Source organism: Poecilia formosa, unplaced genomic scaffold, assembly GCF_000485575.1.
Source record: "Poecilia formosa unplaced genomic scaffold, Poecilia_formosa-5.1.2 Scaffold1, whole genome shotgun sequence".
NCBI lineage: Eukaryota > Metazoa > Chordata > Actinopteri > Cyprinodontiformes > Poeciliidae > Poecilia > Poecilia formosa.
Window position 1 is genome coordinate 524,823 of NW_006799940.1, and position 26,200 is coordinate 551,022.

General features: G+C 37.4%; 3 protein-coding genes and 1 long non-coding RNA gene across 5 annotated transcripts in view; 1 reads left to right on the forward strand and 3 right to left on the reverse strand.

Moving 5' to 3' along the window:
* Positions 1-29: 29 nt before the first annotated feature.
* Positions 30-8,403, forward strand: pcmt (protein-L-isoaspartate (D-aspartate) O-methyltransferase). 2 transcript variants are annotated; one of them, XM_007575692.2, is made up of 8 exons: positions 30-332; positions 3,262-3,366; positions 3,452-3,483; positions 4,951-5,055; positions 5,216-5,336; positions 6,564-6,649; positions 6,826-7,052; positions 7,483-8,403. In XM_007575692.2, the coding sequence occupies exons 1-7, from the start codon at positions 152-154 to the stop codon at positions 7,003-7,005; spliced, it is 810 nt and encodes a 269-aa protein (XP_007575754.1). In that variant the 5' UTR covers positions 30-151; the 3' UTR covers positions 7,006-7,052; positions 7,483-8,403. The 2 variants fall into 2 exon arrangements, with proteins under 2 accessions (XP_007575754.1, XP_007575676.1); XM_007575614.2 differs by having other exon boundaries at positions 6,826-6,995.
* LOC107834586 (uncharacterized) lies at positions 2,563-6,573 on the reverse strand. Its single transcript, XR_001660395.1, has 2 exons — positions 6,487-6,573; positions 2,563-2,754 (listed from the first exon to the last, which is right to left on the reverse strand). It is a non-coding gene; the product is annotated as an uncharacterized LOC107834586 (long non-coding RNA).
* On the reverse strand, positions 7,616-18,529 carry lrp11 (low density lipoprotein receptor-related protein 11). The gene is made up of 9 exons (XM_007575499.2): positions 17,736-18,529; positions 15,295-15,452; positions 13,798-13,939; positions 13,591-13,716; positions 12,147-12,344; positions 10,933-11,100; positions 10,789-10,845; positions 9,796-9,888; positions 7,616-9,720 (listed from the first exon to the last, which is right to left on the reverse strand). Exons 1-9 carry the CDS (start codon positions 18,280-18,282, stop codon positions 9,566-9,568), a joined length of 1,644 nt encoding a protein of 547 aa, XP_007575561.1. The 5' UTR covers positions 18,283-18,529; the 3' UTR covers positions 7,616-9,565.
* A 958-nt stretch (positions 18,530-19,487) lies between these two features.
* map3k5 (mitogen-activated protein kinase kinase kinase 5) overlaps positions 19,488-26,200 on the reverse strand; it is a 70,805-nt gene continuing 64,092 nt past the window's right edge. Inside the window, exons 25-30 of the mRNA XM_007575803.2 lie at positions 24,553-24,658; positions 23,062-23,305; positions 22,868-22,980; positions 22,109-22,230; positions 21,948-22,024; positions 19,488-20,570 (exon numbers count right to left, since the gene is read on the reverse strand). Coding sequence (XP_007575865.1) covers positions 20,510-20,570; positions 21,948-22,024; positions 22,109-22,230; positions 22,868-22,980; positions 23,062-23,305; positions 24,553-24,658 — 723 coding nt within the window. The 3' untranslated portion in view covers positions 19,488-20,509. The remainder of the gene's footprint in view (positions 20,571-21,947; positions 22,025-22,108; positions 22,231-22,867; positions 22,981-23,061; positions 23,306-24,552; positions 24,659-26,200) is intronic.

The window sequence follows — 26,200 nt, forward strand, 5'->3', positions numbered from 1 at the left end:
GCGGCAAATCTCACTGTGACAGAGCAATGTGGCTTTAATGCCTCTCAGCCAACACTGCTTTTGATGCACATTCAAATAAATCAATCGTTAACTAAAATGACGCCGTTTTCTGTTCGGACGTGTCTCTGAAAAGGCGCTAAAACTCATTTGGATGTCCGGTGACGTATCCGCCGCTCCGCCGTCTCCTTTGGAGGTTGTCAGCTTCATTGGCAAAACCGTTGGCGCAGGCGCGGCACTGACAGCTGCTGTCTACTTACTCCGCAAAGTCTGCTTGATAATGGCGTGGAAATCCGGAGGAGCCAGCCACGCAGAGCTCGTTAACAATCTCCGCAGTAAGTCCGAATGCATGTGGGAGCGGCAGCGCCGTCACCTTGTTACCGACTGGTCGCCGTAAATCGGTGCACTTCGGAGGTTTGGTGTTAGCACAGGGATCAGCGTAGCTAAGCTAGCTGGTTGCTAAGCTGTTTGTTGACCTACCGTTACCACTCTCCCCACCCCTTTTCTGCAAACCACGTTCACGCGTGGAACAGATTCGCGCCTATGTCTTTGCAGGACAAGAAAACAAACCAAAAATATCAAAATATTCCCTTCATTTTGTGCATTGTGAGCTTACACAGCGAAAGTCTCGGGGAAACGTTAGCTTAGCCCGTTAGCCGTATGTGCGTCATTTGGGATTGTGCAGCCCTGCCCACCCTCATTGATGTCTGAATCTTTGACTGCACATCCATGTGAATGACAGTGACAGCTGTAAATTTCACACGCGTTTCTAGTGCACGATTTAAAAAAAGGGAAGTAGTTTTCTTTCAAATTTGTGGCAGACAATTGGTTAGCACTGTGCAAAGGCACCGAGTCACTTAGCTTAGCTATTTTTCTTTAAATGTAGAATACTTTTTCTTTATCTTATCAATTTTCCGCCACAATTTTATGTCTTAACGCCCAGACTGTAGCATAGACATACAATTGACTCCATTTTATAAATTTTGCAATCAAAAATAAACCATAAATTACTTTTTAAAAATTATTATTATTATTTATTTTAGAGAATTTAAGCTGCAAGAGATATTCTCAATGTTCTGTCTTTATTTTGGTTAAAATCTGACTGCGATTGACTTAAAATATTTCTGTTCAGCAAGACATCATGTTTGTCTGCTGACATAATGCTGACATATTATGTTATATGTTATAAAATATCTTATAAACATGCTATATTTACATGTTTCAAATATGTCAACTTTATATTTTATATATTTACTTTTAAAAGTAAATAAAAAATGTTCTGTTTTGATTTTAAAAAACAACAAGAACTACCTTGATTCTTTTTAAATTCAATCTTTAAATTTAAATATAAATTATTCATCATTTCTGACGTTATGTTGGGTAAACATGGATGTGCCCATGTTTCAGATCATTTTTGTGCATATAGTTGAAAATATTAACTATCAGGTGTTAAAAAAATTCTACTTGGAAATGTGAAAAAAAAAATAGGAAGAAAACTTCAGCTTTTGCTTTTTTTTTTTTTTACACTATTCTCCATAATTTTTGTGACAGAAAATAAATTTCCAGGTTACCGTTCAGTTTTTCTAAGCAAGTGAAAGTATGATGACCTTATTTCAACCAGCTGTGTCACAACAAATGTGGGATGGACAATTTTCTGCAACTCTAAGCTCCACAAAGCAAAATAAAATGTAATTTTTTAGTGCTATGTTAAGCGGCTTAAAAAAAAGTTAATGTAAAAGAACTGGACTGAACATAAGCTTTATCCGAAAGGAAGAAATCGTCCAAGCTCCTGCGGCTTTTATTACTGTTGCAGCCGTAATAAAACTGAGACAGATGCAGTTCTAAGTCCACTGTGATCAAGTCTGCAGTCGTCAATAATAAAGTCGCTAGAAGTGTCACATGTTTGTGACACTTGTATCGTAAATGACATCAGGATGTCTTCCCACTTTGGTTTGCAAGTCTACGTTCACTATTAAATATCTCACCAGGTCTATTTATATTCCACTCTGTCCAGGATATTGTTGCACTTCATGCTGTTTGCCATTAGCTGCAGGTTTCGAAGGGACAGAAACGGTAGAGATGTTGTTGATGTTTTTCATTTGTAATTGGCTGTGTTTACAGTAAATGGAAGTTTGGTGTGCATTTTTTGGTTTTGTAAATAAAAAGCAGCGTCTCCAGCATCTGACTTTAATAAAAACTCAGTAACTGAGTCAAGATGATTATTTATCTTGACTTTTCTTGGCATTTGTACTCATTTCTGTTGTACACTGACATATTTAGGCACAAATTGGGGAAATTTAACCCGGAATTAGCATAATGTGCCTTAAAACAGGTCGCACGTAGAGCGCATACTAATGTCCTTCCTCTGTGTTCCCGGGTCAGGCCAGGCAGTAAAGGTGGTTTTCAAACTGGAGTCGTTTTATTGAGCCGATTTACCACAGCGAATGTCGAACACGGCTCCTAAACTGAACGTATAGCTGTGGGTCAGTGTTGAATTCACTTTGTTTTGACAAAAAAACAAAACAGATTTAAATGAGTAAAAAGAAATGGAGAATGAGCCAAAAGCAGCTTGAAGTGTGGCTTTATTTGCAATTTAGATTTGAGCAGTCTGTCGTAGGTGTAGCAGCTTGTGCAGATTATTGGTGTCCTGAAGCGGTGCGTAGCTGTGAGGGTGAGGAGAGCGAGGAAGGAGGAACTGGCTGCAGTTGGCTTTCCCTGCTGCTGGCACAAGATGCTGCAGGAACAAGTGATGAACGACTATAACATGAAGGAAAAGAAAACATATTTCTAGAGTCATTTGCAGAAATCTCTTCAGGGAGATTTGCTATAGAAGATCTTTAACTATTCTGATAGTTTCTGTCAGTTTTGTCTGTTGCAATCAATCAATCAATCAATCACGTTAATCAATTTGCATGATTTATCCTTTTTCTCTTTCTACCAAACACTGGATGACTAAAGCTTTCAGTCTGGTGCTTCGGGTTCTTTTTTCTTTTTTTTTTTTTAAAGAAAATTGCATTTGCAGAGACTTCATAATTCATTAATTTGTTGTTTTGTTTATTCATTTTGGATATTTCAAATGTTTCCCAGCTCCAGTGAAAGTTTATTGACAATGTGTTCTTGCATTATTATTCTTCCATTTTCGTTATATTAGTTGAAAAAAATGGTCTGAAATCAAAATGAATGTCGTTTATCGTGATAAATTCAGTTTGTCGTCCAGCTGGTCAGCGGTAAAATGCAGTGACCCAAACTCTCTCTCTTCCTCAGAAAATGGCATTGTTAAATCTGACAAGGTGTATGAAGTCATGCTGTCCACAGACAGAGCACATTACTCCAGGTGTAACCCGTACATGGACTCGCCGCAGTCAATAGGTGCGTCCTCTCCTGCCATCACTTTGTCTGCTCTCCTTTCTGACGGACGAACTAACAGATCCTGTGCTTCTCTCTCAATCCGAAGGCTACCAAGCTACCATCAGCGCCCCACACATGGTACGAGCTCTGCGTGTTTCCACACACTCTGACCCACAACTTTGAACACTTGGTTCTGGTTCTGTTAGGTCACATGATCTAATGGAAACAGAAAAGAGCTAAAAGCGTTTCTTGTGTCGGTACATTGTGTTTATTTTGGGTGAAATTTGGAGGTACACCAACAAATCGGCCCTGATTTCCTTAATTCTGATTATTTTAGTAATGGAGTAGTCGATTATTCTGCTGATGGCTAATCAAGAAATCTTAAGCTTTTTCATTTAGCCACTTAAGCTAATATTATACAATATTAAAAATGGAAATACACAATTATTTTTTTAAAGAAATTAACATTTTATTGCCTAAAATTCAATAGAGTTTCATTCCTTCAGTGTTGATCATTTGTAGCAAAGGATGATCCTGTAGTTAGAAATAAACATCAATACAGTGTAACACTAATCAGATGAATAATATTTTTATTATTAACCAATCAATAATTGGACAGTCAGAGTTGCTTAATAGAAGATTTTATTTACAGAATTTGAACCAGGTGAAGCTAAAAGTATAGAGCACATTTACAAGTAAAGGTTTTTAATGTTAAATGCAACATGTACAGTTTTTCCTTAATTGCTGCTCCGTGTTGTTTCAGAAAATGACTTGTTTGAGTCTGCATGCTCCAGATGATGATTGTTCGATTACTAAATTCATCACAATTAATCAGATCGTTTCAGCCCAACTTAGATAAGAAACTGATGCAATAGAGAGTCATAGTCCTGAGTTATTCTGGTTATGCCACCAAATGTTGGTTTCTGAACTCTTCCTCAGTTAAAACATCAGTATTGTTGTTTTTAAATGAATATAAACTTGTTTTCTTTGCATCTTTTTTGTTACTTTGACAATTTCTCATTTTCTGCAAATAAAAACTAAATTTTTGCTTTGAATTTCAGAGACATGTTGTCAGTAGTTCATAGAATAAAAGAACAACGTCCATTTTACTCAAACATAAACCTATGAACGGTAAAATCAGAGAAACTGATCATAAGTGGTCTCTTAATTTTTTCTAGAGTTGTATCTTGAATTATTTTTTTTATTTTTTTATTTAAGAAGAAGCCAGGCAGCTAAGCTAACCTGATGCAGGTCATTTAAGTTACACAAACTCCATTTTTATTTAAATATAAACTGATAGTATTTGAAATAAATGTTTTATTTGCCTAAATAAATGTTTTATTTGCCTAAACCGTCCTTTCCTCTTTAAACAGAATCTCTCGACCGTTTGAATAGAAAAATTAGTATCGAATTTCTAGACACTGAAAGATTTGCCTCTCTAATGTCCCTTTTTCTTCTGCCGCATTTACCAGCTTGTCAGACAGAACCGGTATCGGCCGGTCAGGCGTTTTAAATATTGCTGAAAACTACTGTCAGTCTAGTGCTGAAGCTCACCCCTGCCCTGTCCGTTTCTGTTTTGTCTTTCTGGACGCTCCGTCCTCCCAGCATGCCTATGCACTAGAGCTCCTCCACGATCAGCTGCACGAGGGAGCCAAAGCTCTGGACGTCGGCTCCGGCAGTGGAATCCTGTCCGTTTGCTTTGCACGAATGGTGAGCCACACACAGGACGGGTAAACACAAGTGATTTCTCTCTGGTAGCGTCCTGATTTTTAGCACGCAGCTTCGTAGCCCAACCAATCACAGTAGATGGTGTGAAATGGTTTTCAGTGGTTTGTTTGTGATTGAACTGAACCCGTTCTGTGCTCTCCAGGTAGGCCCTAAAGGGAAAGTTATAGGAATCGATCACATCAAAGAGCTGGTAGACGATTCTGTAAACAACGTGAAGAAAGACGACCCCAACTTGATAACATCAGGCCGAGTCAAGCTAATAGGTGAGACACGGTGGACGACAGACGCGTTCTGGGTTTATTTCGTCATGTTGCAGCTCGAACCGTTGCTGCTGCTCTTGCTCCTCACCGATGCAGGATGGATTTGCTCAGCAGAGAGTCTGCAGCTCTGAATAATTCAGCAGTGAGCACTTTCACCATCTCTGCAGGAGGGTGAAAGTGCAACTTCAACCGGGTCCTTCGGGTTTCAAGTGCTTGGACAAATCAGATTTCAGCAATACCAGCAAGTAGCATGTATAGAAATACAAAATATGATGTATACCACAATAAAATGAGTGAAAAGATATTAAAAAACATAAATGTTGTTTGATAAACTTGCTTTATCTTCCCGATACAGTGATTTATAAAATTTTTATTTAAAAATGAATTTTGATGAAACGGGATGAAAACTGGAGCGATCGTAGTTGATGCTGAGATAAAGAATGCATTTCTTTCTCTTGCATTCTCTGTTGAAGCTAACAGTTATTCTAGTAATCGATTAATCGATTTATTGTGACCATTAATCGGAAAAAATCTGGCCCGTTCTGCAGAATCCCTACGAACCACTCAAGCCTTTTTTTCTTACACTTTTAGAAAAGATGCAGGAAATAAATTTTATTCCTCTTTTAAATAAGAAAATAAAAACTTACTGTAATATGTTATTACTTTATTTATGGTAAGCTAAAAAATACTTCTAACATCAATAATTGAAAAGCTCAGCTTTTTCTGCCATCAGTCCGGCTGACGTCTGGATTAATTTTTGGATTAACAGATTAATAATTAGAAAGCAGAATGTGAAAAGAGATTTTTCTTAGTCAGTTTGAACCACATGAGGCTAAAAATGCCACATCCTGTCAGAATGTAAATACATCCTGTCGGCATTTATTTACAGACAGGATTTAAAAAAAAATTATCTTAAATGCAAAATCTCCCCTGAATGAGGTTTTTTTTGTCATTAAATAGCCCTTTTTTAAATACGTGTACTCAATTTAACAATTAATCGATTACTAAACTAGCTGCTGATTATTTCAATAGTCGATTAATTTGATTAATATTTTCAGCCCTAATTGTCTGTGTTGAATGTTTCCACCATTATTTTAAGAATAAATCAAATTTTTTGTCCAATTTATGACTTATTGGATGATAGAAGGAAAACCGTGTGGTGTCGTCAGTGACTGGCTGTCGGTGTTGTGGTGAGTCTGGTCTCCTGACTTCCTGCTGCGTTTCTTCCAGTGGGCGATGGGAGGATGGGTCACCCAGAGGAGGCGCCGTATGACGCCATCCATGTCGGTGCAGCAGCTGCCACCGTCCCCCAAGCTGTGAGTCATTCCGAGTCCGTCAAAACTGACATAACAGAAAATAAAAGCATACATATATATTTTGCTTTTCCTTGTCCTTACACATTTGTTGCAGATTTGAACTTCCAGAATGCCTTGTAACTGGTTTTTCATTATAATTTTAACCACACTGACGCTCTTCTCACCCACCCCTTCAGCTCTTGGACCAGTTAAAACCCGGCGGGCGTCTGATCCTCCCGGTCGGCCCGGCTGGAGGCAACCAGATGCTGGAGCAATACGACAAGATGGAGGACGGCAGCACCAAGATGAAGCCCTTGATGGGGGTGATTTATGTGCCTTTAACAGACAGAGACAAGCAGTGGTCCAGGTGGAAGTGACTTCCTTCTCCCCCTCCTCCCTCTCTCTCCTTCTCACAGTGGCAAAGGTGAAATGGTGTGGCTTGGAGCAGGCAATGGAGCACAAGAGGCTGCACTTTGCTGCTTGTAGACATTTTTTGCTTCTTCCATACCATACCAACTAGCTGCACGTTTCCCCACCCCCTTTTTTTTATTTAACACTTTCTTCACCCACTAATCTGGTTTTATCTTTTTTTTTTTTGTTCTTTTTTCCTGTTTGGAACCAAAATGTTACGTAACAGGAGCGGTGCTGGAGGTGCTTAAAGCATGATTAGTTAGTCGGTTTGGTGGCCTGCTACCCAATAAAAGCTGGTTGAATCATCTTCTCTGTGGGATGTGGCCTCAGACCGGCTGCTGTTTTTATCTGATTGCTCTGCATGCGGTTCTTCACGGTTTGCATGACAGGTTGGTGTTTCCTCTCATGTTGCTGCTCTAACGTTCACGGTCTGTCTTTCACAGGGATGAACTCTGAATAAGAAGACGATCCATAATCCACCTTTAAGTTTGAACCCTGGGGAAAACTCGGATGGCATCAGCAAGCCCTGAAATTTTGTTTCAAGCATTATAAAACATGCTTTATTTTTTTATTTTATTTTTTGTTCGACTCTAAAGAGGGACTGGAGAAATAACACTGACAGCCCTGAAAGGGCTGCAAGGAAAAGACTGCTTGAAGCTCCGTGCAGAAATATTCAAGATGGGCTTTTTCTTTCTTCTTTTTTTTTTTATTTCCAGGCCTCCATCTTTTGGTTAATTTAATTCTAACTGCTGGGTTTAATTTTTTTTTTGTTTATTTGCAGTCAGGTGTTTTTACATTACATTTCAGCAGGGTCAAAGCTGAATGTACGAGGAAAGCAGAACGAAAACGCCGGAGACTTTTAGATAATTCACCTAGCTACAGCGTGTGTGTGTGTGTGTGTGTGTGTGTGGATCATCTAACTGTAGACTTTTCTGCTAGAATATAAGCTTGTTTTCCCCTCAATCCCCTGCCAGCAGTATTAGAAAACACGAACAACACCGTGACCGATGTGCAGAACCGTTAGGTCACGTATGAAACACTCAGCTCTCTGGATAAAGTTCAGAAACAGCACCTAACTCACCAAAACGCATGCAGGTACAGGGCTGCGCTTCCCACCAGGTGATGTGTCGTTTGCTGCCGCTGGTCTCCATTTCCGACGTGTGCGGTCACTAACTGGGAGAGTCACTGCTTTGCCAAAATAAACTTCAACAATATAAAGCAAATGTCTGTTTTCTTGGAGAAGAAAAAAAAAGAATAATACACAAAAAAAGCACATTTTATTTGGAGGGATTGAAGTGGTTGATGATATTTGGCTTTCGCAATATCTGGAATGGCATATGAAAATAAAGAGATGTTTATGTTTTTCTTGCAGTTTTTTGTTTCGTGTTTTTCCCCAGTCAATGCAGATGGGAACAAACTGCAGGTTTTACAGTTAATTTCGTAACATTTCAAGGTTCCAACTTGCACAATTTTACAAAAATAACTCAGTCTCTCTAAACCAGTCTTCATGACTTTTGCTGAAAATTAAAAGCTACTAGTTAGCATTTTTAAGTACAGATAGATCAATAATAAATGTACATTTTCAACCATTTTTCATTTTTTTCCCGCAACACTAAACTAAAAGAAGTAGTTGTATGTTTTTATGTTTTCCTTAATATATTGGAATCAAAATTACTTAAAAAAAATATATCTGTCCTCTTTATTTTAAATCCTAAAGACTGAGGTAAAATGCTGGCCTTTAGAAAATTATTCGTTTGTAAAGTAGATATTTCTCTAAAAAGTTGCCTCTTTTTTTCAAAAAAGTCATGTGACAAAAGTTTGTAGGATGTTGCAAAAAATGTACAGCAACTTAAATAACTTGGTTTTCAGAAATCTCAAAATTTAGTTTGAATTCTGCAAAATTATTACTTAGTAATATTTATGTAATATTTAAATGTTCATTTATATCCATCTGTATGAAATATATTTTTTTATTTACAGATATATTAACATTTTAGTATTTTATTTACACATACCTGTGTAAGTAAATTCCCCATCAATCTTAAAGAAAAGACAAATTAACTAATACAAATAACCACAATATTGTAAAATTCCTTTCCATGGGGTACTTTTATTTTATTTATTTCAAACATTAAACCAAATAAAATTGTTTATAATGATTTATCACAAGAAAAAAAAACATGCTGTAAAGACAGGACGATTCGCAGGACACGGTGTGGCTTAACCGATTCGGACTCGAACAGGATTTATGGACGGTAACCATGGTAACCGGGCACTCAAATACTCGTCTTTCATTCAAGCTAGCTGTGGTAACAGGTGCAGCACAAACATGGCACATCAGTGACCCCTAGTGGCAGAAATGACGTTTTGTGCAGGAGCAATGTCTGATATGTAATTTAGCGGGTTGTTTGGTTGATTTTAAACAGCAAACGATACATCTTTATTGATTTGTAATTAGATTTTTTTTAAGGGCGGCAGAGCGTATGGTTGTTTCAGTCTGAGACGAAGCGCTAACAGCTTCCTAGGCTACAGATACATGCCGTTGATGAGGTAGTCGGACTCCTCGGTGGTGAGCGGTCGTGCTTTCTTTAGCTTGTGACGAACGAGTCTGAGACGACAGCCGATCATGAGCAGCAGCAGGGCGGTGATGAGGATGCCGAGCGCCAGAGGAAGAATTGCACCTGCAGGAAAGAAAACTAGAGCTTCACCTGCAGAGAAATTATAATTCAAATATGAGCAGAGATAACCGGACTCACCTGACTCCGGGCCTGGGTGTCCGCCTTTAACTGGAAATGGTTTGGAGATTATGTCGCTACTCTCTGCTTGGGTTTTGGAAACTTTAGGCGCAGCTTAAATAATTAATACAGACAAGACTTTAGCCAGTAAACTAGAGCTGAAACGATTAATCACGATTAATCAAACAAAGAAATAATCAACAAATAAAATAATAATTAAGTAGAGAATAAATTACTAAGATAAAGGCTATTTTCAGGAAAAAAAAATCAGAGCAGTAATAACACTGTATTCTGTCTGAAAGTCTGCATAATCTCTGCATATTAAAAGATTAATTGGATTAATTGCAATCAATCAATTATTGAAATAATCTGCAACTACTTCTGTTATCTATTAATGTTAACTGGAGTAAACAGATTCAAATGTCCGCATATTTATTTGAGGTACAACAATCAGGCTTTTCTCAGTTTTTCTGTAACAATTTAAAAATTTTTGTGCAGAACTATAACCGAATATGCTGTAAAGTCCTGGATAAAAGTAAAATCTTACAATCCATCAGAAAAAAGAACTAATTACCAGATCACTGTAAGGCTGAAGCAATTAATGGGATTAATCAATTATTGAAATAATCGTTAATTAGAGCATACGGACTAAAATAAACACAATTTATTTAAAAAACAACATATTCAGAGCAGTATTTAAGCTAAAACTGTACAAATATATTTATAAATTTACATTTAAGATAAATGTAAATTTATCTTATACCAAGTGAAGCTTATACCAAGCTTCACTTGGTATAAATTTACTAAAGAAATGCATTTTAAGCAATCAGATATTAATTTTTCATTTGAAAAATAATTGAATTATTTGTTCAGTTGCATCTTTTAATGTACCTCTAATACTGCACCTAAAAAGGCTTAAATGGTTAAATGAAAAATCTGCAGAATCAGCCATTTTTATCTGATTAATCAATGAATCGTCAGAGTAAATAATCGCTTGTGAACATATGTTTTTACCTTTCTCAGTCGGCCTTGTGACGGAGGCGGCTGCACTGGTTGGGCTGACGGCCGAGCCTAAAACACGACATCAGTGTGAAAATACATCTTCAGATTCTTGTGATTAAAAGAAACGAGCAGAAATCAAATGATGCATCTTCTTACTTTTCTGTAAACATTCGCTGACACAGTCCGACTCCTGGAGGAAGTTGTTGTGGTTACCCTGGCAACCACCGTACAGGAAGTGTTTGCATTCTCGGGCCGTTTGGTCGTAGTACCACCGAGGGAAGGTGCCTTTACAGGGGCCAACGACCGGATCTGCAGCGCACGGATCTGCAGAAACAGACACACACCACGAACGTTTCAAATATTATTTTACATCACCTTGCAAAAATATTGCAAAAGTATTAATTTCCTTGAAACGTTTTCACATTTTGTCATGTTAAAACCCCAAATTCACAGGATTTTATGTGATAGAACAGCACAAAGTAATGCAAAATTACCACAAAGAAGGATAAATATAAACTGTTTCCTTTTATTTTATGTATTCAGTCCCTGAATCTAGACTTACTTCCACTGAAATCCCAGCTGGTCTTTGGGATAAACCCCAACCAGGTTTGTGCATCTAGAAACTGCAATTTAATCATCTTTCTTTTCTAAACAACTTCCTTTCAATAATAATATTTTTTTTAAATTTAAAAACAAGTATTCTTGGTCTAGTTTCTGGTGCACTTGAAATAAGACAAAACTAACTTGGAACAACACATTTTATTTTGGCAGCTTATTTCACAGATAACTAGTTCTTTTTCATCAATATTAAGGAATTATTACTGAAAAGATGTTCCCATTTCTTGCTTAAAAGTTACCTGCAAGTTAGTTTTGTTTTATTTCAAGAGCACCAAGGTATTTTCACCAGAAACTAGACCATAAATACTTGGTGAGATTTTATTTTTTGCAATGAACAAAGTGATTATGACACGTTTAACCATCATTAGACCAAAAACCGTCTTCTGGTCTTCTTTAGCTTCATTCTTCAGAGAACTTCAGGCATATAATACGCAGTGTGTTAAAACAGCCGTGGTGCAGGCGGCCTTTTGGCCGGTCTTGGTCTAATTCAGGGATCAGATGGCATCAGAGACAGGGGAGCTTTGTTCTGGCACTGAGAAGGGATGCAGGCGAAGAGCTGCTTTCCCAGGGAATGCTGAGTGGTTTGTTGGCTCAGCGGCCGCCTGGAGGCTCCATCTGCTCTCATGCCCAAACACGCTGCTTTACAAAAACATGAAGCACTAAGGAGCGCATCCTACTGTTTAGCAAACAAATAACTGGAGTAGACTCATCACACCGATGTCCTTTAACTCGATTATAAACCTTGTTCCTACCTTGGTTAGCAGACGCGCCCTGCTGCTCGCTGAGGCTCTGAGCAGGAACGGCGCTGCTCCCGTCTACCGCTGATACGACTGTTTTCCTGGATGCCTCTGGAAGCACGGCGGCACCGTCCGCCTGCTGGGTCCGGGCTGCAGGCCTCTGAGGGCTGGAGGGATTCACCGGGTGGGTCACTGACTTCCGGCCACCATCGACTAAAACAAACCCACAGGGATCAGGTTCTGGGTGTTAGATGAGGTGTTTTTAATCATTTTTACTCAAAGCAGGGATGCAAGTTATTGATTCATGAGCTCATATAAAGCTAGGATAAGATTGTTCTTATCGAATGATTAATCAAACAATTAATTGATAAGCAGCCGTTTTCTTAAAAACCAGAGCTTTCTCTTCAAATCAGAGAGTTTAAGGAGCTTTTCGAGTGAGTGAATACAACAGTGTATTAGGGCTAATGTAGATAAAAAAAATGGGTAAATTTGCACCAAAAAAATCTGGAAAATTGTAGATTAATCTCATTAATTTTCTATGAAAAAAAACTTGGAAATTTCTGAGCTTGGAAAGACAAACATTTGCTAGAAAAAACTGAAATTTGAGACTAATCCCAGAAATTGTCTAGAAAAAACATGGAAATTTCAAAAGTTGAAACATTTTTGGCTTTTGAATTTTGAAACGTCTAAAAGTAAAGAATTTCTGACAATTTGAGATCACAAAATTTCAGTTTTGAGTTTTGAATTGAAATTTCAGAGTTTCTTTTTCTAGAAAATTAGAGTCGAATCTGAGAATTTTCTAGCAAAGTTTCGTCTTTTGGAGCTCATGTTTTTTTTTAAGGTTTTGTTGGCTCTAGTGGCCTTTATTTGAAAGTAGTTCAACAGGAAGGAGGGTAATGAGAGGGGGGGAAGACATGCAGCAAATGTCACCAGGCCGGGAATCAAACCTGTGACCACTGCCACGAGGACCAAAGCCTCAATACGTGGGTTGTGCTTTGCCCCTGTGCCACCAAGGCACCCCATGTTTGTTTTTTCCTACATTTTTTTAGATTTTTGGTGGAAATTTGCTCCTGTTTTTGTATCTAAACGGCTCTAATGACTCACTCGGTCGCAGCTCGGCTTGATGCGCACCATCAGGTTAAACTTGAGTTTGTTGAGCGTTTATGGTTCAAAACAGAACAGCATAAAGTGCGTTTTGCACTCCAAACTGGACGGTTTCTCTTTATTGTTCTAATATTGCTCCACCATCTGTAACCCTATTCTAGCTGACTTCGCTTCAATGTGGGCAGTGGCGCCCTCTGCTGGATGGAGGCTAAATTACAACTCTAAAATAAGGTCTAAGCAGATGTTATAAGTTAATTGATTGAAACTAATTTTAATCTTATAAAACATTAACTGACTATTAATCATAAATCGATTAATTGTTTGCATCTCTAATGTAAAGGATGAAAATCAGTACAGTTTGTGCAGAAGTCTTCGTCAGAGCGGTCGGGACAGTGCTGCCTCCCGTCACAGGCGTAGGAGATGTCGATGCAGCAGCCATCGTCACACTTGAACTGGTAGTTGGAGCAGTCACCAGTGCAAACTGTGAACACAAATACGATTAACCACTCAAACTCCAAACAGTCAGAACCAAAAGTGGAGACACTGTCGGAGAGCCTTTCACCGTCCGCCTGGTGTTTTGGTGCCAGCACGGTGACGGAGACGTTGTCGGAGCTCTTCTGCCCCGCCGAGTCGGTGACAGTCATCTGGAACATGTAGACGCCCTCTTGCATACCGCTGACCTTCAGCAGCCCTGGGTGGGTCGCCTTCAGTGTGCACAAACAAAATGAAGCATGCCCAGGTTCATACCAGGGATTTCAACTGTTGGGTTTTGAAGATTTAATTTGCGGAAAATCTGGATTTTTTTCACCAGTTGTTGTTGGGTTTCTATAGTTCAGAGTGATGTCATCATGCTGAGACGGCCATCTTGTTTGACAAGCTTCTATTTATTTAAATTAACTCTACGATGGAGTATTAAGAGCCGGGGTAAGATTAATTTTTTTAATTACCAGAATAAAGTCATAATTTTATGAGAACTCAGATACAAAAACTAACAAAAAATGAATGAGGAATGTTGAACATCTGGTGAAGTTATTCGTTACGCCGTTTAAGTTTTACAAATAATAGTTGATCAGTCGCAGGACGTTGAAACTAGTTGCTCAAGTCAAATCCTGATAATTCAAACCTTTTTCTCATTAAAACATTTTTTTCTTTTTAAAACAACTATTTTCTGGTTAAAATTGTTTCTGCTAATGCTACGGCTAAATTCTCATAATCGAACAAAAATTCTCGTGGCCTGACCCTGATACTAGTATAACTCACAAAAGGGACGCCTGAATAAAGGTCACTTTTTGAAAACATTTTCTATCTTTGTTTAGAAAAGAAAGAGAGCAAAAAGAAGAATTTATTAAATGATCTCTAAGGAAATGATCTCTGAGGTTCTGGTCACTGAAACCGGCTCATGTTTTTCTCTGGGCTTTGTGAATGCAAAACCAAATCTAATCTCTGTTGATACAGCGTGGAAATATGGAGCTGTGCATTCAAGTGAACTGGTTTACTGTAAACCGAGCGTCAATGCTTTTTATTCCCTCATGTCTCTCACAACAACAACCTGATCATTCACAGTGGAAGAGCAAATATTTGCATCATCTGACTGAGCGCTGATCCAGAGAAGCAGCTCCGTGGTTCACCTGGCTCATCAAGGTTAAAACTGTATTTTTGTGCAAGTACAAGTTTTCCAAAGACATGTCTTCACATAGAGCTGTGTTTGCAGCTATGATAATGAACTAGAGCAACACCTTCACCATAAAAACACTAAACATTACCAGATATTGTTTGTCTAGTTTCTAATGCAAATAACATTTGAAATGAGACAAAACTAACTTGAAAGCAACTTTTCAGCAAGATCCAGGAGCTGGTTTAAAATTAAAAATTCATTAATACTGATGAAAAAGTGCGTGAAATAATTATTTCAATTATGTGTGAAGAATGTCTTGCTAAAAGTGAAAATTATCTGCCAAGGTGAACTTTTTCATAAATATGAGCAAATTATTAATTTAACGTTTTGGCGTTTTGTGTCCGTTCTGCTGGATTTAGTGACAGATAAAACGTGAAAACAGACCTTCATGTTGACGGCTGTGTCTCCTCTAACGAGAGTCCACTCGTAGTGGGTGATCCTGTGGTCGTCCACGCTGTCCCTGCCGTCCAGGACGGCCCAGTCGGTGGGCAGCTGGATCACCACGTCCTGCCCCGCATCGCTGCGAGGAGGCTCGTCCGTTTCTGTGGATTTGACCCGACGTTAGTCCTGTGGTGTTTACGTCTCTGATTTAGGTTAAATTTGACTAAACACTGATTTTGGTTCCTTTTCACAAAGCGTATTAATAACACTCCTGCTTTTGTACAGCTTTTGCTGCAGAACTTAATGCCACCCTACTACGATATTAAGCTTTGAAGCTAAAATTACGGAGTAGAATATTAGAAGTTTAGACTTTTAATCATGGGTGCACCAATTGCAGTTTTCTGGCTCTTTAAAAGCCTGACATGCTGATTCCGATTTTGGCCGATACCAATTTTTTTTTGTCTGAAATGTCACTAAAAGTTGCAATAAAATCGCTGAATTGGAAACAGCTGAGCGACTATTGTTAATTGCATCTGTGCAGACATGACCCAGCGGGCCGGTCTGTCAGTCAAACTTCTCTCATGGAAGAGCAGAAGAGGACACCGGCTGATTTTTAGACCTTCACTGAGGTCGATCAGATCGGTGCATAAGATCAGCATCACATTTAAGTATCGGCCGATCACCATTCTCTCAGAATTAAGGAAATTGGTGCCGATAAATCAGTGCACCCCCACTTTTAATCAAACAAAGAAAAGCCACAAGTAAATAGTTTTTAAAGAAAAAATTGTATTTCAACTATATTAACAAAAAATGGTTAGCACACGTGTTTTAGAAAGTTGAAAACTAAATATATTCACTTTGGTGACATAAAGCATAAAAAAATTAGCTACTCAAACTCTGAAATAAGAAAATTGAACCACTTGTTTTACATTTACTGACATTCAGCTAAAGCTACACAACATCTGGTCCTGCTCTCAGCATCCTGATCTAGAGGACAATCATTAATCCAACCGTGGCGCCTTAGCAGTGACATACCAGCTGATAATGTTTAGTTGCAATGTGCTGAGATGCATGGCTGATATAAAGAGACTATACTGTCGAACAAATCATATTCTCATCATTTATAGTAAATTTAAACCAAATTTACAGTGAAAAGGTCAACATTCTGCTGTCATGCTTTACACTGACAAAATAAAACATTTGTATATGCGAACAATTGGCAATGCTTCCTCAGTTGCTATAAAATACTATCAGTGTCTAATAGCCTGATTTCCCTTTGAGGACATTAAAAACAAAATTCAGTAAATAGACAGAATTGTTTACAGAAAATGGTTAATAAAATGTTTCTATTTTCTGAACATGAACCAGAGAACATATAAAAAACAACTTTGGTATAATTTTTATAAAAATGTAATGTTTTTCACTTCCTAATTGCAACTTTAAAGCTTAATTTTAAGTTGACCAGGAACTTTGCCACAATTTAATCGGCTGAGTAAAATAGAAACTACAAAGCTTTTGCAAAAGTATTCACACCACAGTATATTCATTCCAACAGTCATACTGGGAAGATCACATCCCAGAACAACGTCTTTAAATCCTTACCAGACAGAGAGAAAAGCGAGCGGCAAAAGCAAATGAGGTGGATTAGCAACACTCAGAGGTGGACAGAGTACCCAAAACTTTTACTCAAGTAAGAGTGGCACTACTTCCATACATTTTAAAAAGTATCCGTCCAAGAAATTACTCAAGAGTAAAAAAACATTTGGTAAAAAGTTTACTCAAGTATTGAGTAACTGATCAAATTTAATATTTAAAAATTTCATCATCAGACAGATCAAAATATAAATTTAAGTGGAAATTTTAAGGACAAAAATGACAATAATTCATGTGAGTAACAAAATATAACAAAATCAAGCAAAATAAATGACTGAAGTAAGATTAACAAAGTTTATGGTAAAAATATTGAGTAACTGATAAAATTATTTCACATTATTGTTTCAAAAACCAAAATTATTCATATAAATAACAAAATCAGGCCAAATATTTTTTTTTCCAAATCAGTTTCTTTCAATATAAACTTATAAAATAAACAAAAACTGCAGGTGTGTGTCTGTTGATTTTTTGGTTAAAACATGTTTGTTTCTCATTCAGTGGAGAACCCAGAAGTTTTACTCAAGTAAGAGTTAAAACAGCGCAGTAAAAATATTCCTAAAAGTACAAAAAAAAAGAAAAAAAAAGTTATTCAAGTAAATGTAACTATTTACTACCCAACTTTGACAATACTTGAATGTTAACAGCCCTGATAGTCAGCTATATTTAATTTCCTTTTGGGGTAAATAAAGTACTTTTAAAAATATAATTGTAAGCTAATCTTTAACAGTGATGTTTTGTTATTAGCATTATAATCCTACAGAATGATGAGGTTTTATAAAGACAGCTCCCACCTGGGGTGTCATCCTCCCCAGCTTGCCGGGGCCTCCCGGTGGTTCCAGGCCGGTGCCCCAGCGTGCCGTTCGGTGTCCGGCTGTAGGTGGTGAAGCCTTCCTGCGGAGCGAAGGAGCAGATGTTTTTATTCCTGTAGGTGCAGTTAAACAGGTAACAGCTGAGGCTGTCCGCGGGTCGCCGCAGGTCCTCCTGGACCACCGCCACCGTGCAGTGAGGCTGCGAGCAGCAGGCGTGCAAGCAGTCCCTCCAGGTGTACACCGTGTCCGGGGCCAACAGGAAGGTGGCTCCCTGCTCGATGGAGGCCTTTGTCCGGATGATGCGCTGCTCCGCGGCGCTGAAGTCGCCTACGCAGGAGTCGCTCACGTCGGCCGCTCTGTATGCCTGGTCCTGCTGGAGCTGCTTCCGGAATTCCTCCAGCAGCTCCTCCACCCCGGAGATTTTAGATTTCAGATCTGATATCTGAGAGGAGCGGGCGTGGACACGGCCGGCGAAGAGCAGCAGGAAAACACAGGGGAGCAGCAGCCGGGGATGCTGAAGCAGAGCCATGTTGTTGTTGTTGTTGTTCACTCGGTAAAACAGCGTCTCTCTCTGCCTCCGGCTGGCCTCCCGCTCATGAGGGGCTCTATCAGCTCCAGCGACCTTCCGACATGAAAAATAAACCAGGCGGGCCGATTTAAAACACAAATTTATTAGGAAAAAACGCCTCTAAATCACCGGCGGCGGAGGTAACGGCTGTCTCCCGACGATGCTAAAAGTCATCTGCCGTTGTCATGGTGAGAGAGGGTCGGTCGCGAGAGCAGAATGCTGACGTCACACTAATAATTGAAAAACAAATATGGCGACGAGCAATTCACCTGTTGCAGCTCAGATGTAGTGTATAGTGAATCAAAAGTGATGGGATCTAAATAAATAGTTAAATAAATATCTTAATGTTCGATAGCTTATTTAAAACTAGATCAAATAAATTTAAGCTAAAATATGTCCTTGTGGAAATGTATAATGAATTTATTTAATATATAAATTACAGTTGTAAATGCTCAATAAAACTTGAATTGCATGTTTAAATCATTAAATTATTTCAGTATTTATTTTTGGTCCGTATTTTGGTACCTAAAACTGTGAAAATGATTTGATTGGTCAACCTGCACAACAGTTTAACTACAGTACAATCACCTCATCTGTAGCAAATGTGACGTAATTTAAATATACAATGTGCTGCAACAGGACTAAAATGATCACATAGGATTTAATAACTTAGTTGGACGTTTAATAAAAAAACATTCAAATATTTAAATAATGTTTAGTGTTTTTATTTATACCATTTACATGTTTTGTTTCACTTAAATTATTACAATTAAGCAATGTACTGTTTAAATGTAATAAATTAAATAGTACACATAAATTACTAAATGTAATAATTCAAACAATAAATATGACCTTATTTATTGATTAAATTATGCTGTTTTTTGGCCCTTGATATAAGCGTACATTTCCCCCCCATGGTAATAATATTAGTGTATTACTTAAATATATATATATATTTTTTTTTAATTTGTACAGATTTATTAGAATTGCTAATTTAAGTTGAGAAATTATTCTCAAGTCTGTAACTGGCCATAGTTCTCACACTGTGGTACAGTTACTCAATACCTTTGCAGTTACTTTTCTGGTACTTTTAGCTGCAAACATTTACATTTTACATCAGTGTATGATCACCTATGAAAGCAGGGAAATGTAAATACATTTCACACTTTTTTCACAGCTTCAACAAACATTTTTATTTTAACAATGACACAAAAATCTTGAATCATCTTGAATATAAAATGAAACTGACAATCTGTTCATGATTATTTCCGCCATTTCAGAGAAAATAGTTAAAAAAGATCCATAAAAGAGAAATCTGTTTTCATTTCACCACAAAATACATCAGATTCAAGGATTACAAGCAGGATATAAATACAACTGTGCCGGTGTACAACAACAAAAGCCAATGATGAGATCATGTTATATTAATTAATTACCAACTGAATGCTACTTCTTCCTATGACAGCTGAGACTGGAAAATACAATAATATACACGTCATTTTCCCCGTTGTCTTCATAACGCAGGCTTGGTCCAATTCACATGGAGGCTTAGTTATGTTTAGCAATATCTTCTATAAAGTACATAAAAGTCATTCACAGATGAAGTATAACACATTATTTACAAGAAGAATATAATTTCCAATAAAACTGTAAATTTGCTCCTTAAAAGGACATGTGAAGAAAATATTTAAATAAAAAATAAAACTAAAACCAAGGAGCATGCACTGTCATGTTCCACAGTTTAATTAAATAAAATTTATTTAAATAAAGTAGTGATAAGATTTTGCGATAAAAATATTAGTATAGACGACGTTGGATGTAGTATTTTGTGTCTCAGGCATTTTAAAAAGCGGTCAGTCTCCACTTCTGTAAACGTAACGATAAGTCTGGAGAAAATGTTTTGCTAAAAACAAGCCTAACATTTAAATAATTTTGTCATTGTGGATCTGTAACAAAAACAGCGTTTTCTACCCAACAGTCCTATCAAAACAAGTGGCACTTTCTTTTAAAATAGTTTTAAAAATCTCCTAAAATCCAGAATCTTGGTTTGAAAATTAGAAAAAATCTCCAGAAGGTTCTTGTGTGGTTGGAAAGCTGTCCAATAAAGGCAGGTTTTTTCCTCCTAAACGTCTGGTTGTTCCTATAAATACTGAGGTAACATCAAGGTTGGCTTCTCGTAGAAAAGGCGTCAGGCTGGTTTCTGCCTGAAGTCAGTGATGGCCTTCCATAGTTTACACAAAACTCCACCTCTGTTGAGAAACAAGGAGAGAAAAAGCTGTAAACTCAAAGGATATCACAGCTGATACACTGCATTTAGTAGAAATCCATTATGATAATAGCTTCTTTAACTATTTTAATTGATTATTATACATTTGAGATTCAAGAAGTATTAAAACATGTACAACTCAGTCCAATTTAAAATGCTGAGTTAATAGAAAATTAATAGGAAAAAGTAACAGGACATGGAGTTAAGTTTCTAACTGCTAATTATTATAACCAAACAAGACAAGATTAATTCAATCAGTGCAAAAAACCTGAATAAGAATCAGAAAAAAATTAATGGACTGGATAAAAAAACAAAACAAAACAAAACAAAACAAAAAAACAGATGCAAAATGTTCACAGATTAGACAGAAAAGAAACAGTAAAACAAACAAACTCAAAAAATACACAACAAAAGAAATATTTTTGTTGTGTATTTTTAAGAAATGTTTTTGTTGATTTTTACTTCAATATTTTGAAGTAAAAATCAACAACACTGATAGGCAAATAATGAAACAGCTAGATAGGAACACGTGTAAATGTATTTTTAGCAAGGCCATTAGATGGCGCCAAATATCGCTTTACAAAATTATTCATACCTCTATAAACTTTTCCCCATTTTGTCCTTTTGCGACCACAAACTTATATGTATTTATTTATAACAAAGTGAAGCAAGATTTTAAAGTGGAAGATAAAGGATTCATAGATGTAGAAATATTATAGACATTAATATCTACAAAAAGTCGGGTATTAAGCTTCTATTATTTTTTTAACTAATTCAAATGCAAAATGATCTGTGGCTGAAAACTAACTGTGTTCACAACAACCTTTGCAGTAAAACACGGTGAAGGCAGCATCATGCTGCAGGAGTGTTTTTCTCCAGCTTAGCCAGGAGAGTCTGTTGACAAGATAAGCACGTTTCGTTTTCCTTTCACTTCTCCCTTAAGTGTTAAAATGTTGAAGTTTGTGGTTGTAACATGAAGAAAAGCGGTAAAATTTGAGTGGTACGAATATTTTTACTGCAAAGAAAGACAAATCAGATTCCAGATCTACTGAACTTCCTCATCCAGTTAGAGCTGATGAGCATAATTAACAGAAAACACGATTCCAGAGCTTTCCCCTTTATACTATAAAGCCACTAAGCTATTGAACTTCTGGTCCCAATGAGAAGAGAGGAAAGCGTAAAGTTTTTCTGTGCCAACAGAGTAAAACCCCACAATGCACAATGATGCAACAGGCAGCTGCTGCAGCTTCACTTCTGTATTCCTGTACAGAACAGATTTAATCGTCTGCTTGTATTTCTGTGACTGAACACAGAAGTGAAACTGAGCTTTAGTTACAGTAAAGAGTGAATGTTTAACTACCTCAGTCTTAAACTCTTCAGGTCGTCTCTGGTCACATAATGAAGGATGTCATTTAAAGTATACTCCTCGTTCAGTATCTAAAGAAAAAGACAAAAACATGAATATTAATTTAACAACCTCCTGTTCCTGTAATGAGGAAATAAAAAGTAGAATGTCTTTACTCTGTCTATAGCGTCCTGGTCAGCTCCGGAAAGCCTCAGCCAGCCGGTCAGCTCAGGGTCTTCGTGTCTCTCTCCAGCTTCACGTCTCCGATCCTGTAAGCTTTCTGACGCAGTGGGGGGTTCTAAACCAGAGCAAGTTGTCGCATTTATTTAAAAAAAGTAGCCAGGAAGATGTTTCCAAAACTAAATGATAAAGCATGCTATTGAAAAGGTGACCTTTTCTGCTTCCTTGGACAGGTTTGGATAGTTTTATGGGTGATACTAAACATGTTCATTGCATCTTTTCTATGAAATAGAAGGCTGGGCTCGGCTGTGGTTGCTAGGTAACGGGGCAGTTCCTACTGATTTGTGACGTTACATTCAGAAAGTTTTTGAAAAGGCTCATTTTCCAGACACCAAAAAAACTTTTAACTTATTGCCAAAAACTTTTTTAGCGCTTGGACTGTTTTTAGAAGCAGTTGAGACCCAAATGGAGGAAGTACAAAAATGTGCAAAATGTGAATTTTGCATAATAATTCCTCTTTAAACTTGAGTGCAAAATCTGCACACAAGAAGGAAGCCAAATGATTAAGTTCGATAGAAAGTCAAGAAATATGTCATATAGTCTGAAATCTTCCAATTTGCACCTCCAGAATGTGATAAAAAAGTGCCATCTTTGTGTATATATGGATGTGTATGAACACACTTTTTTATAGTGTCTCCACATCTTTTGCACACTGAACCACAGCCAGGTTGTGTTGGTTTCATTAAAGCGCAGACCTGCAGGCTCAGATCGCATCCTCAGCAGTCGGATCTCCTGCTCTCTCTCCTCCAGCACTTGTTGCAGGATGGCCTGATACTCTCTCTCCTTCTGCAGCAGCTCTTCTAGCAGCCTGCAGTCAACACACAGGAGGTTTACTTTAGGAGACGACGAACACGACCAGAACACCCCTGCAGGAGTTATCAGTGTCTACCTGTTGGTCTCCAGCTTCATGCGGCCCAGCTCCATGTTCACGGATCGCTGCGCGTTGTGGGACTCGTGGGAGACGGTGGAACTGAGCGTGCTCACGCCGGACGTCGCCACCGTGTCGTCCTGGGCGACGACGGCGGGCACGCGGCTCTGGTGGGTGGAGTTTCTGACGGGCTCCACGTCGTCGTCAAAGTCGTCCTGGTCGGCCGCATCGCTTTCTGAGGCCAGGCTGAAGTGAGGCCTCAGCTCTGAAAACAAGACAGAAAGTCCTGTTCATGAAACCAGCAGCGAGGCGGAAACGTTGCTGCTTTTCTGGTTGTTTTGTTAAACTGGAATTCAGAAGTCGAGATAAAAGCTTGAAGTATTTAGATCACCATGCACTTGATTTCATTTAGAGGAAACAGAAGAAATGGGGCAGAACACAAAATGCAACCCACACTTTTCAGATTTTTATTTGTAAAACGAAATGGAAAACTTTATTTCTCTTCATTCATTAAGCCGGCAGGAGTTCTAGTTGTTTTTGTTTTAAATCAAATTACAGCATATTTATTTTTATAAATTGGATGTTTTGCAAACAAGTTAAATTTGTGAACAAATTTATTAATTAATTTGTAAAGAAAATAACAGTTTCAGTTCCAGCATCTTTAGTCCTGTAATACAACTAAATAAATAATCAATTATTCTGACAATTAATCTATAAAAATTGGCATATTGCATAGATTTTCATTTGACCACCTAAAACTTTTTTCTATAATATTAGAAATAGATTAAAAGATGCAAATAAATAACAAAATTCATTTTTTATGTAAGAAAATAAACATTTTATTGCTTAATTTGAACCGAGTGAAGCTAAAACTTTGCAGTTTGAGGAGTTTTAGCTAAAACATACTGACAGACAAAAGTGTTTTATCTTAAGTACATAAAACATATAAAACATATGTACATTTAAATGTACATATTTTATACAGTTTTGGCTTAATTACTGCTGGAATCTGCAACCCCAGTTAATAATTAATCAATTACCAAATTAGTTAATTATTTCATTAATTAATTAATTAATCAAAATTAATCGGGTTAACCCTAAAACATGTTTCTGTTATGCTAAAAAGTCACTCGTAAATTTCAAGTGAACTAGGATATTTGCACGATAAAATTACTTGGTAAGATTTTGTGTTTTTGCAGTCCAAGCAGAAAAGGAAAAGCCAAAGCAAATATAGTTATTTTTAGATTAATTTAGCTTCCGATGTATCACTCTGTAACGTTTTAGCAGATTGTTAATCGGATTAAAAAAAAGCTATATATTAATTTGAAATCTGAGCGTCTTTCTCCATGTATTCCCTGAATATAAAGCATTTTCGCTTCCTCTCTTCTTATTTGTGCTCAAAGCTGAGCACTGAGACCAAACAGCTCACATATCCATCAGTAGGATCTGGCCAGCAGCAGGCCGGCTCTAACTCGATTAGAGGGGCTCTGCTCGAGACGCCGCGGACGCTACCTGGCACCAGGATGGTGATGGCGGTCTGCACGGCTTTCCGGATGATGTTGTCCAGAGCGAACATCCAGTGAGGCTTGATGTTGTGGTTTCGCAGCACTTTGTTCACCTGGAAATGTCAAGATTTGCATATTCAGAACACACTGTGACACACTGCAGCAACTCAAAATCTTATCTAATATTTCTGGTCTAGTTTCTGGTGCAAATATCTTTGCACATTTAACTTACAGATTTCAGAGCTAATTTTAAGTCAATAATTCATTAATATTGATGAAAACTTTCTAGTTCCACTGGCATATTATAACACTTATAACACGGGAACAATGTCTCGTTATAAGAGAAATAATCTGCCAGTGGAACTAGAACCGGGTTGCTAGGAGACGGGCTGGGCTTGGCTGGCGTTGCTAGGTAACGGCACCAGTGGAACTAGAACGTTTTCATTAATATTAAGGACTTAAAACTTCCTTTTAAGTTAGTTTTGTCTTATTTCAAATCTACTAAGATATTTGCAGTAGAAACTAAACAAGAAATACTTGGTAAGATTTTGTGTTTTTGTGCAAAGCTTATGAAACACTGCAAAAACACAAAATAATATCCAAGTACTTTTGGTCTAGTTAGTACACTTAAATTAAGGCAAAACTAACTTACAAGCTTGTTTTAAGTCAATAATTCATTAATATCATAATTTCACATATAACAAGACATTTCCATATTATAGGTGAAATAATCTTCCATACTTTCTCATCAATATTAAGGAATATATTGGCTTAAAACTCAATTTTCTTGCTGAAAAGTTACTTTTTAGATAGTTTTGTCTCAATTCAAATGTACTAAGATATATCTGCACTAAAAACAGGACCAAAATACTTGGAAAGATTTAGTGTTTTTGCAGAGTATATCTTCTAAAATAGATTTTTTTTTTACATATACGTATTTTCATCCAAACTTGATGCAGTGACGACCAGCAGGAGGCGTCAGAGCTCCACTTTCTGCTTTAGGTTATGCAATACCCCTCACTAATATGAAAACAACAATTTGCTCATGAGTAGTTTCATCTACATTTCTAAAGGGGGGAGAGCAGATGAGCCTATTTGCAGAAGGCTCAATTACTCCTGGCAGATCCCCTTTTTTCACTGAAGTATTTTTCAGATTTCTGTCTGAAATCTGTGCAGAATTGGAGGAGAATAAAGAAGCAGCTTGCTGCTGAATGCAGCAGATGTAGAAGGCATGAAACATTCACACCAAAGTGTTCAGAGGCTGACAGAAAGGCGAGAGGCACCTCTGCCTCCAAAGGGGGATGGATAATAGGCAGGAAATCACATGACTGGTTCAGAAGAGTGGGAAACTGGTTTTTAGGCCTTATAAATAGAAATTACATTTTGCAATCACTAACTTCAATGTGTTTTATTTTTTGGATCATATTGCAAAAGTAAACAAAAATAAAGTAGTGAAATATAGGGTTGAAACGATTAATCAATTTTTGAAATAATCATCAACTAATATAATAATCAATTAAAAAAGCCATTACTGTACAAACAAATAAATATATTTTCCATTTAAGATTAACAAACATCCTTACATGGCAGTTTTATCTTCACCTAGTTCAAATTATTTTTATTTAAAAATAATAATAAAATATTTTTTATTATTT

Excerpts from the sequence above, each read along its gene's own strand:
- pcmt (XM_007575614.2), top strand. The coding sequence starts at position 152 with ATGTCCGGTGACGTATCCGCCGCTCCGCCGTCTCCTTTGGAGGTTGTC. Across the intron at positions 3,367-3,451 it reads GGACTCGCCGCAGTCAATAG|GCTACCAAGCTACCATCAGC; the intron begins GTGCGTCCTCTC and ends CTCAATCCGAAG. Across the intron at positions 5,337-6,563 it reads AGGCCGAGTCAAGCTAATAG|TGGGCGATGGGAGGATGGGT; the intron begins GTGAGACACGGT and ends CGTTTCTTCCAG.
- lrp11 (XM_007575499.2), bottom strand. The coding sequence starts at position 18,282 with ATGGCTCTGCTTCAGCATCCCCGGCTGCTGCTCCCCTGTGTTTTCCTG. Across the intron at positions 10,846-10,932 it reads CAGCGAATGTTTACAGAAAA|GCTCGGCCGTCAGCCCAACC; the intron begins GTAAGAAGATGC and ends GTCGTGTTTTAG. Across the intron at positions 9,889-10,788 it reads CACAAGGCCGACTGAGAAAG|CTGCGCCTAAAGTTTCCAAA; the intron begins GTAAAAACATAT and ends TAATTATTTAAG.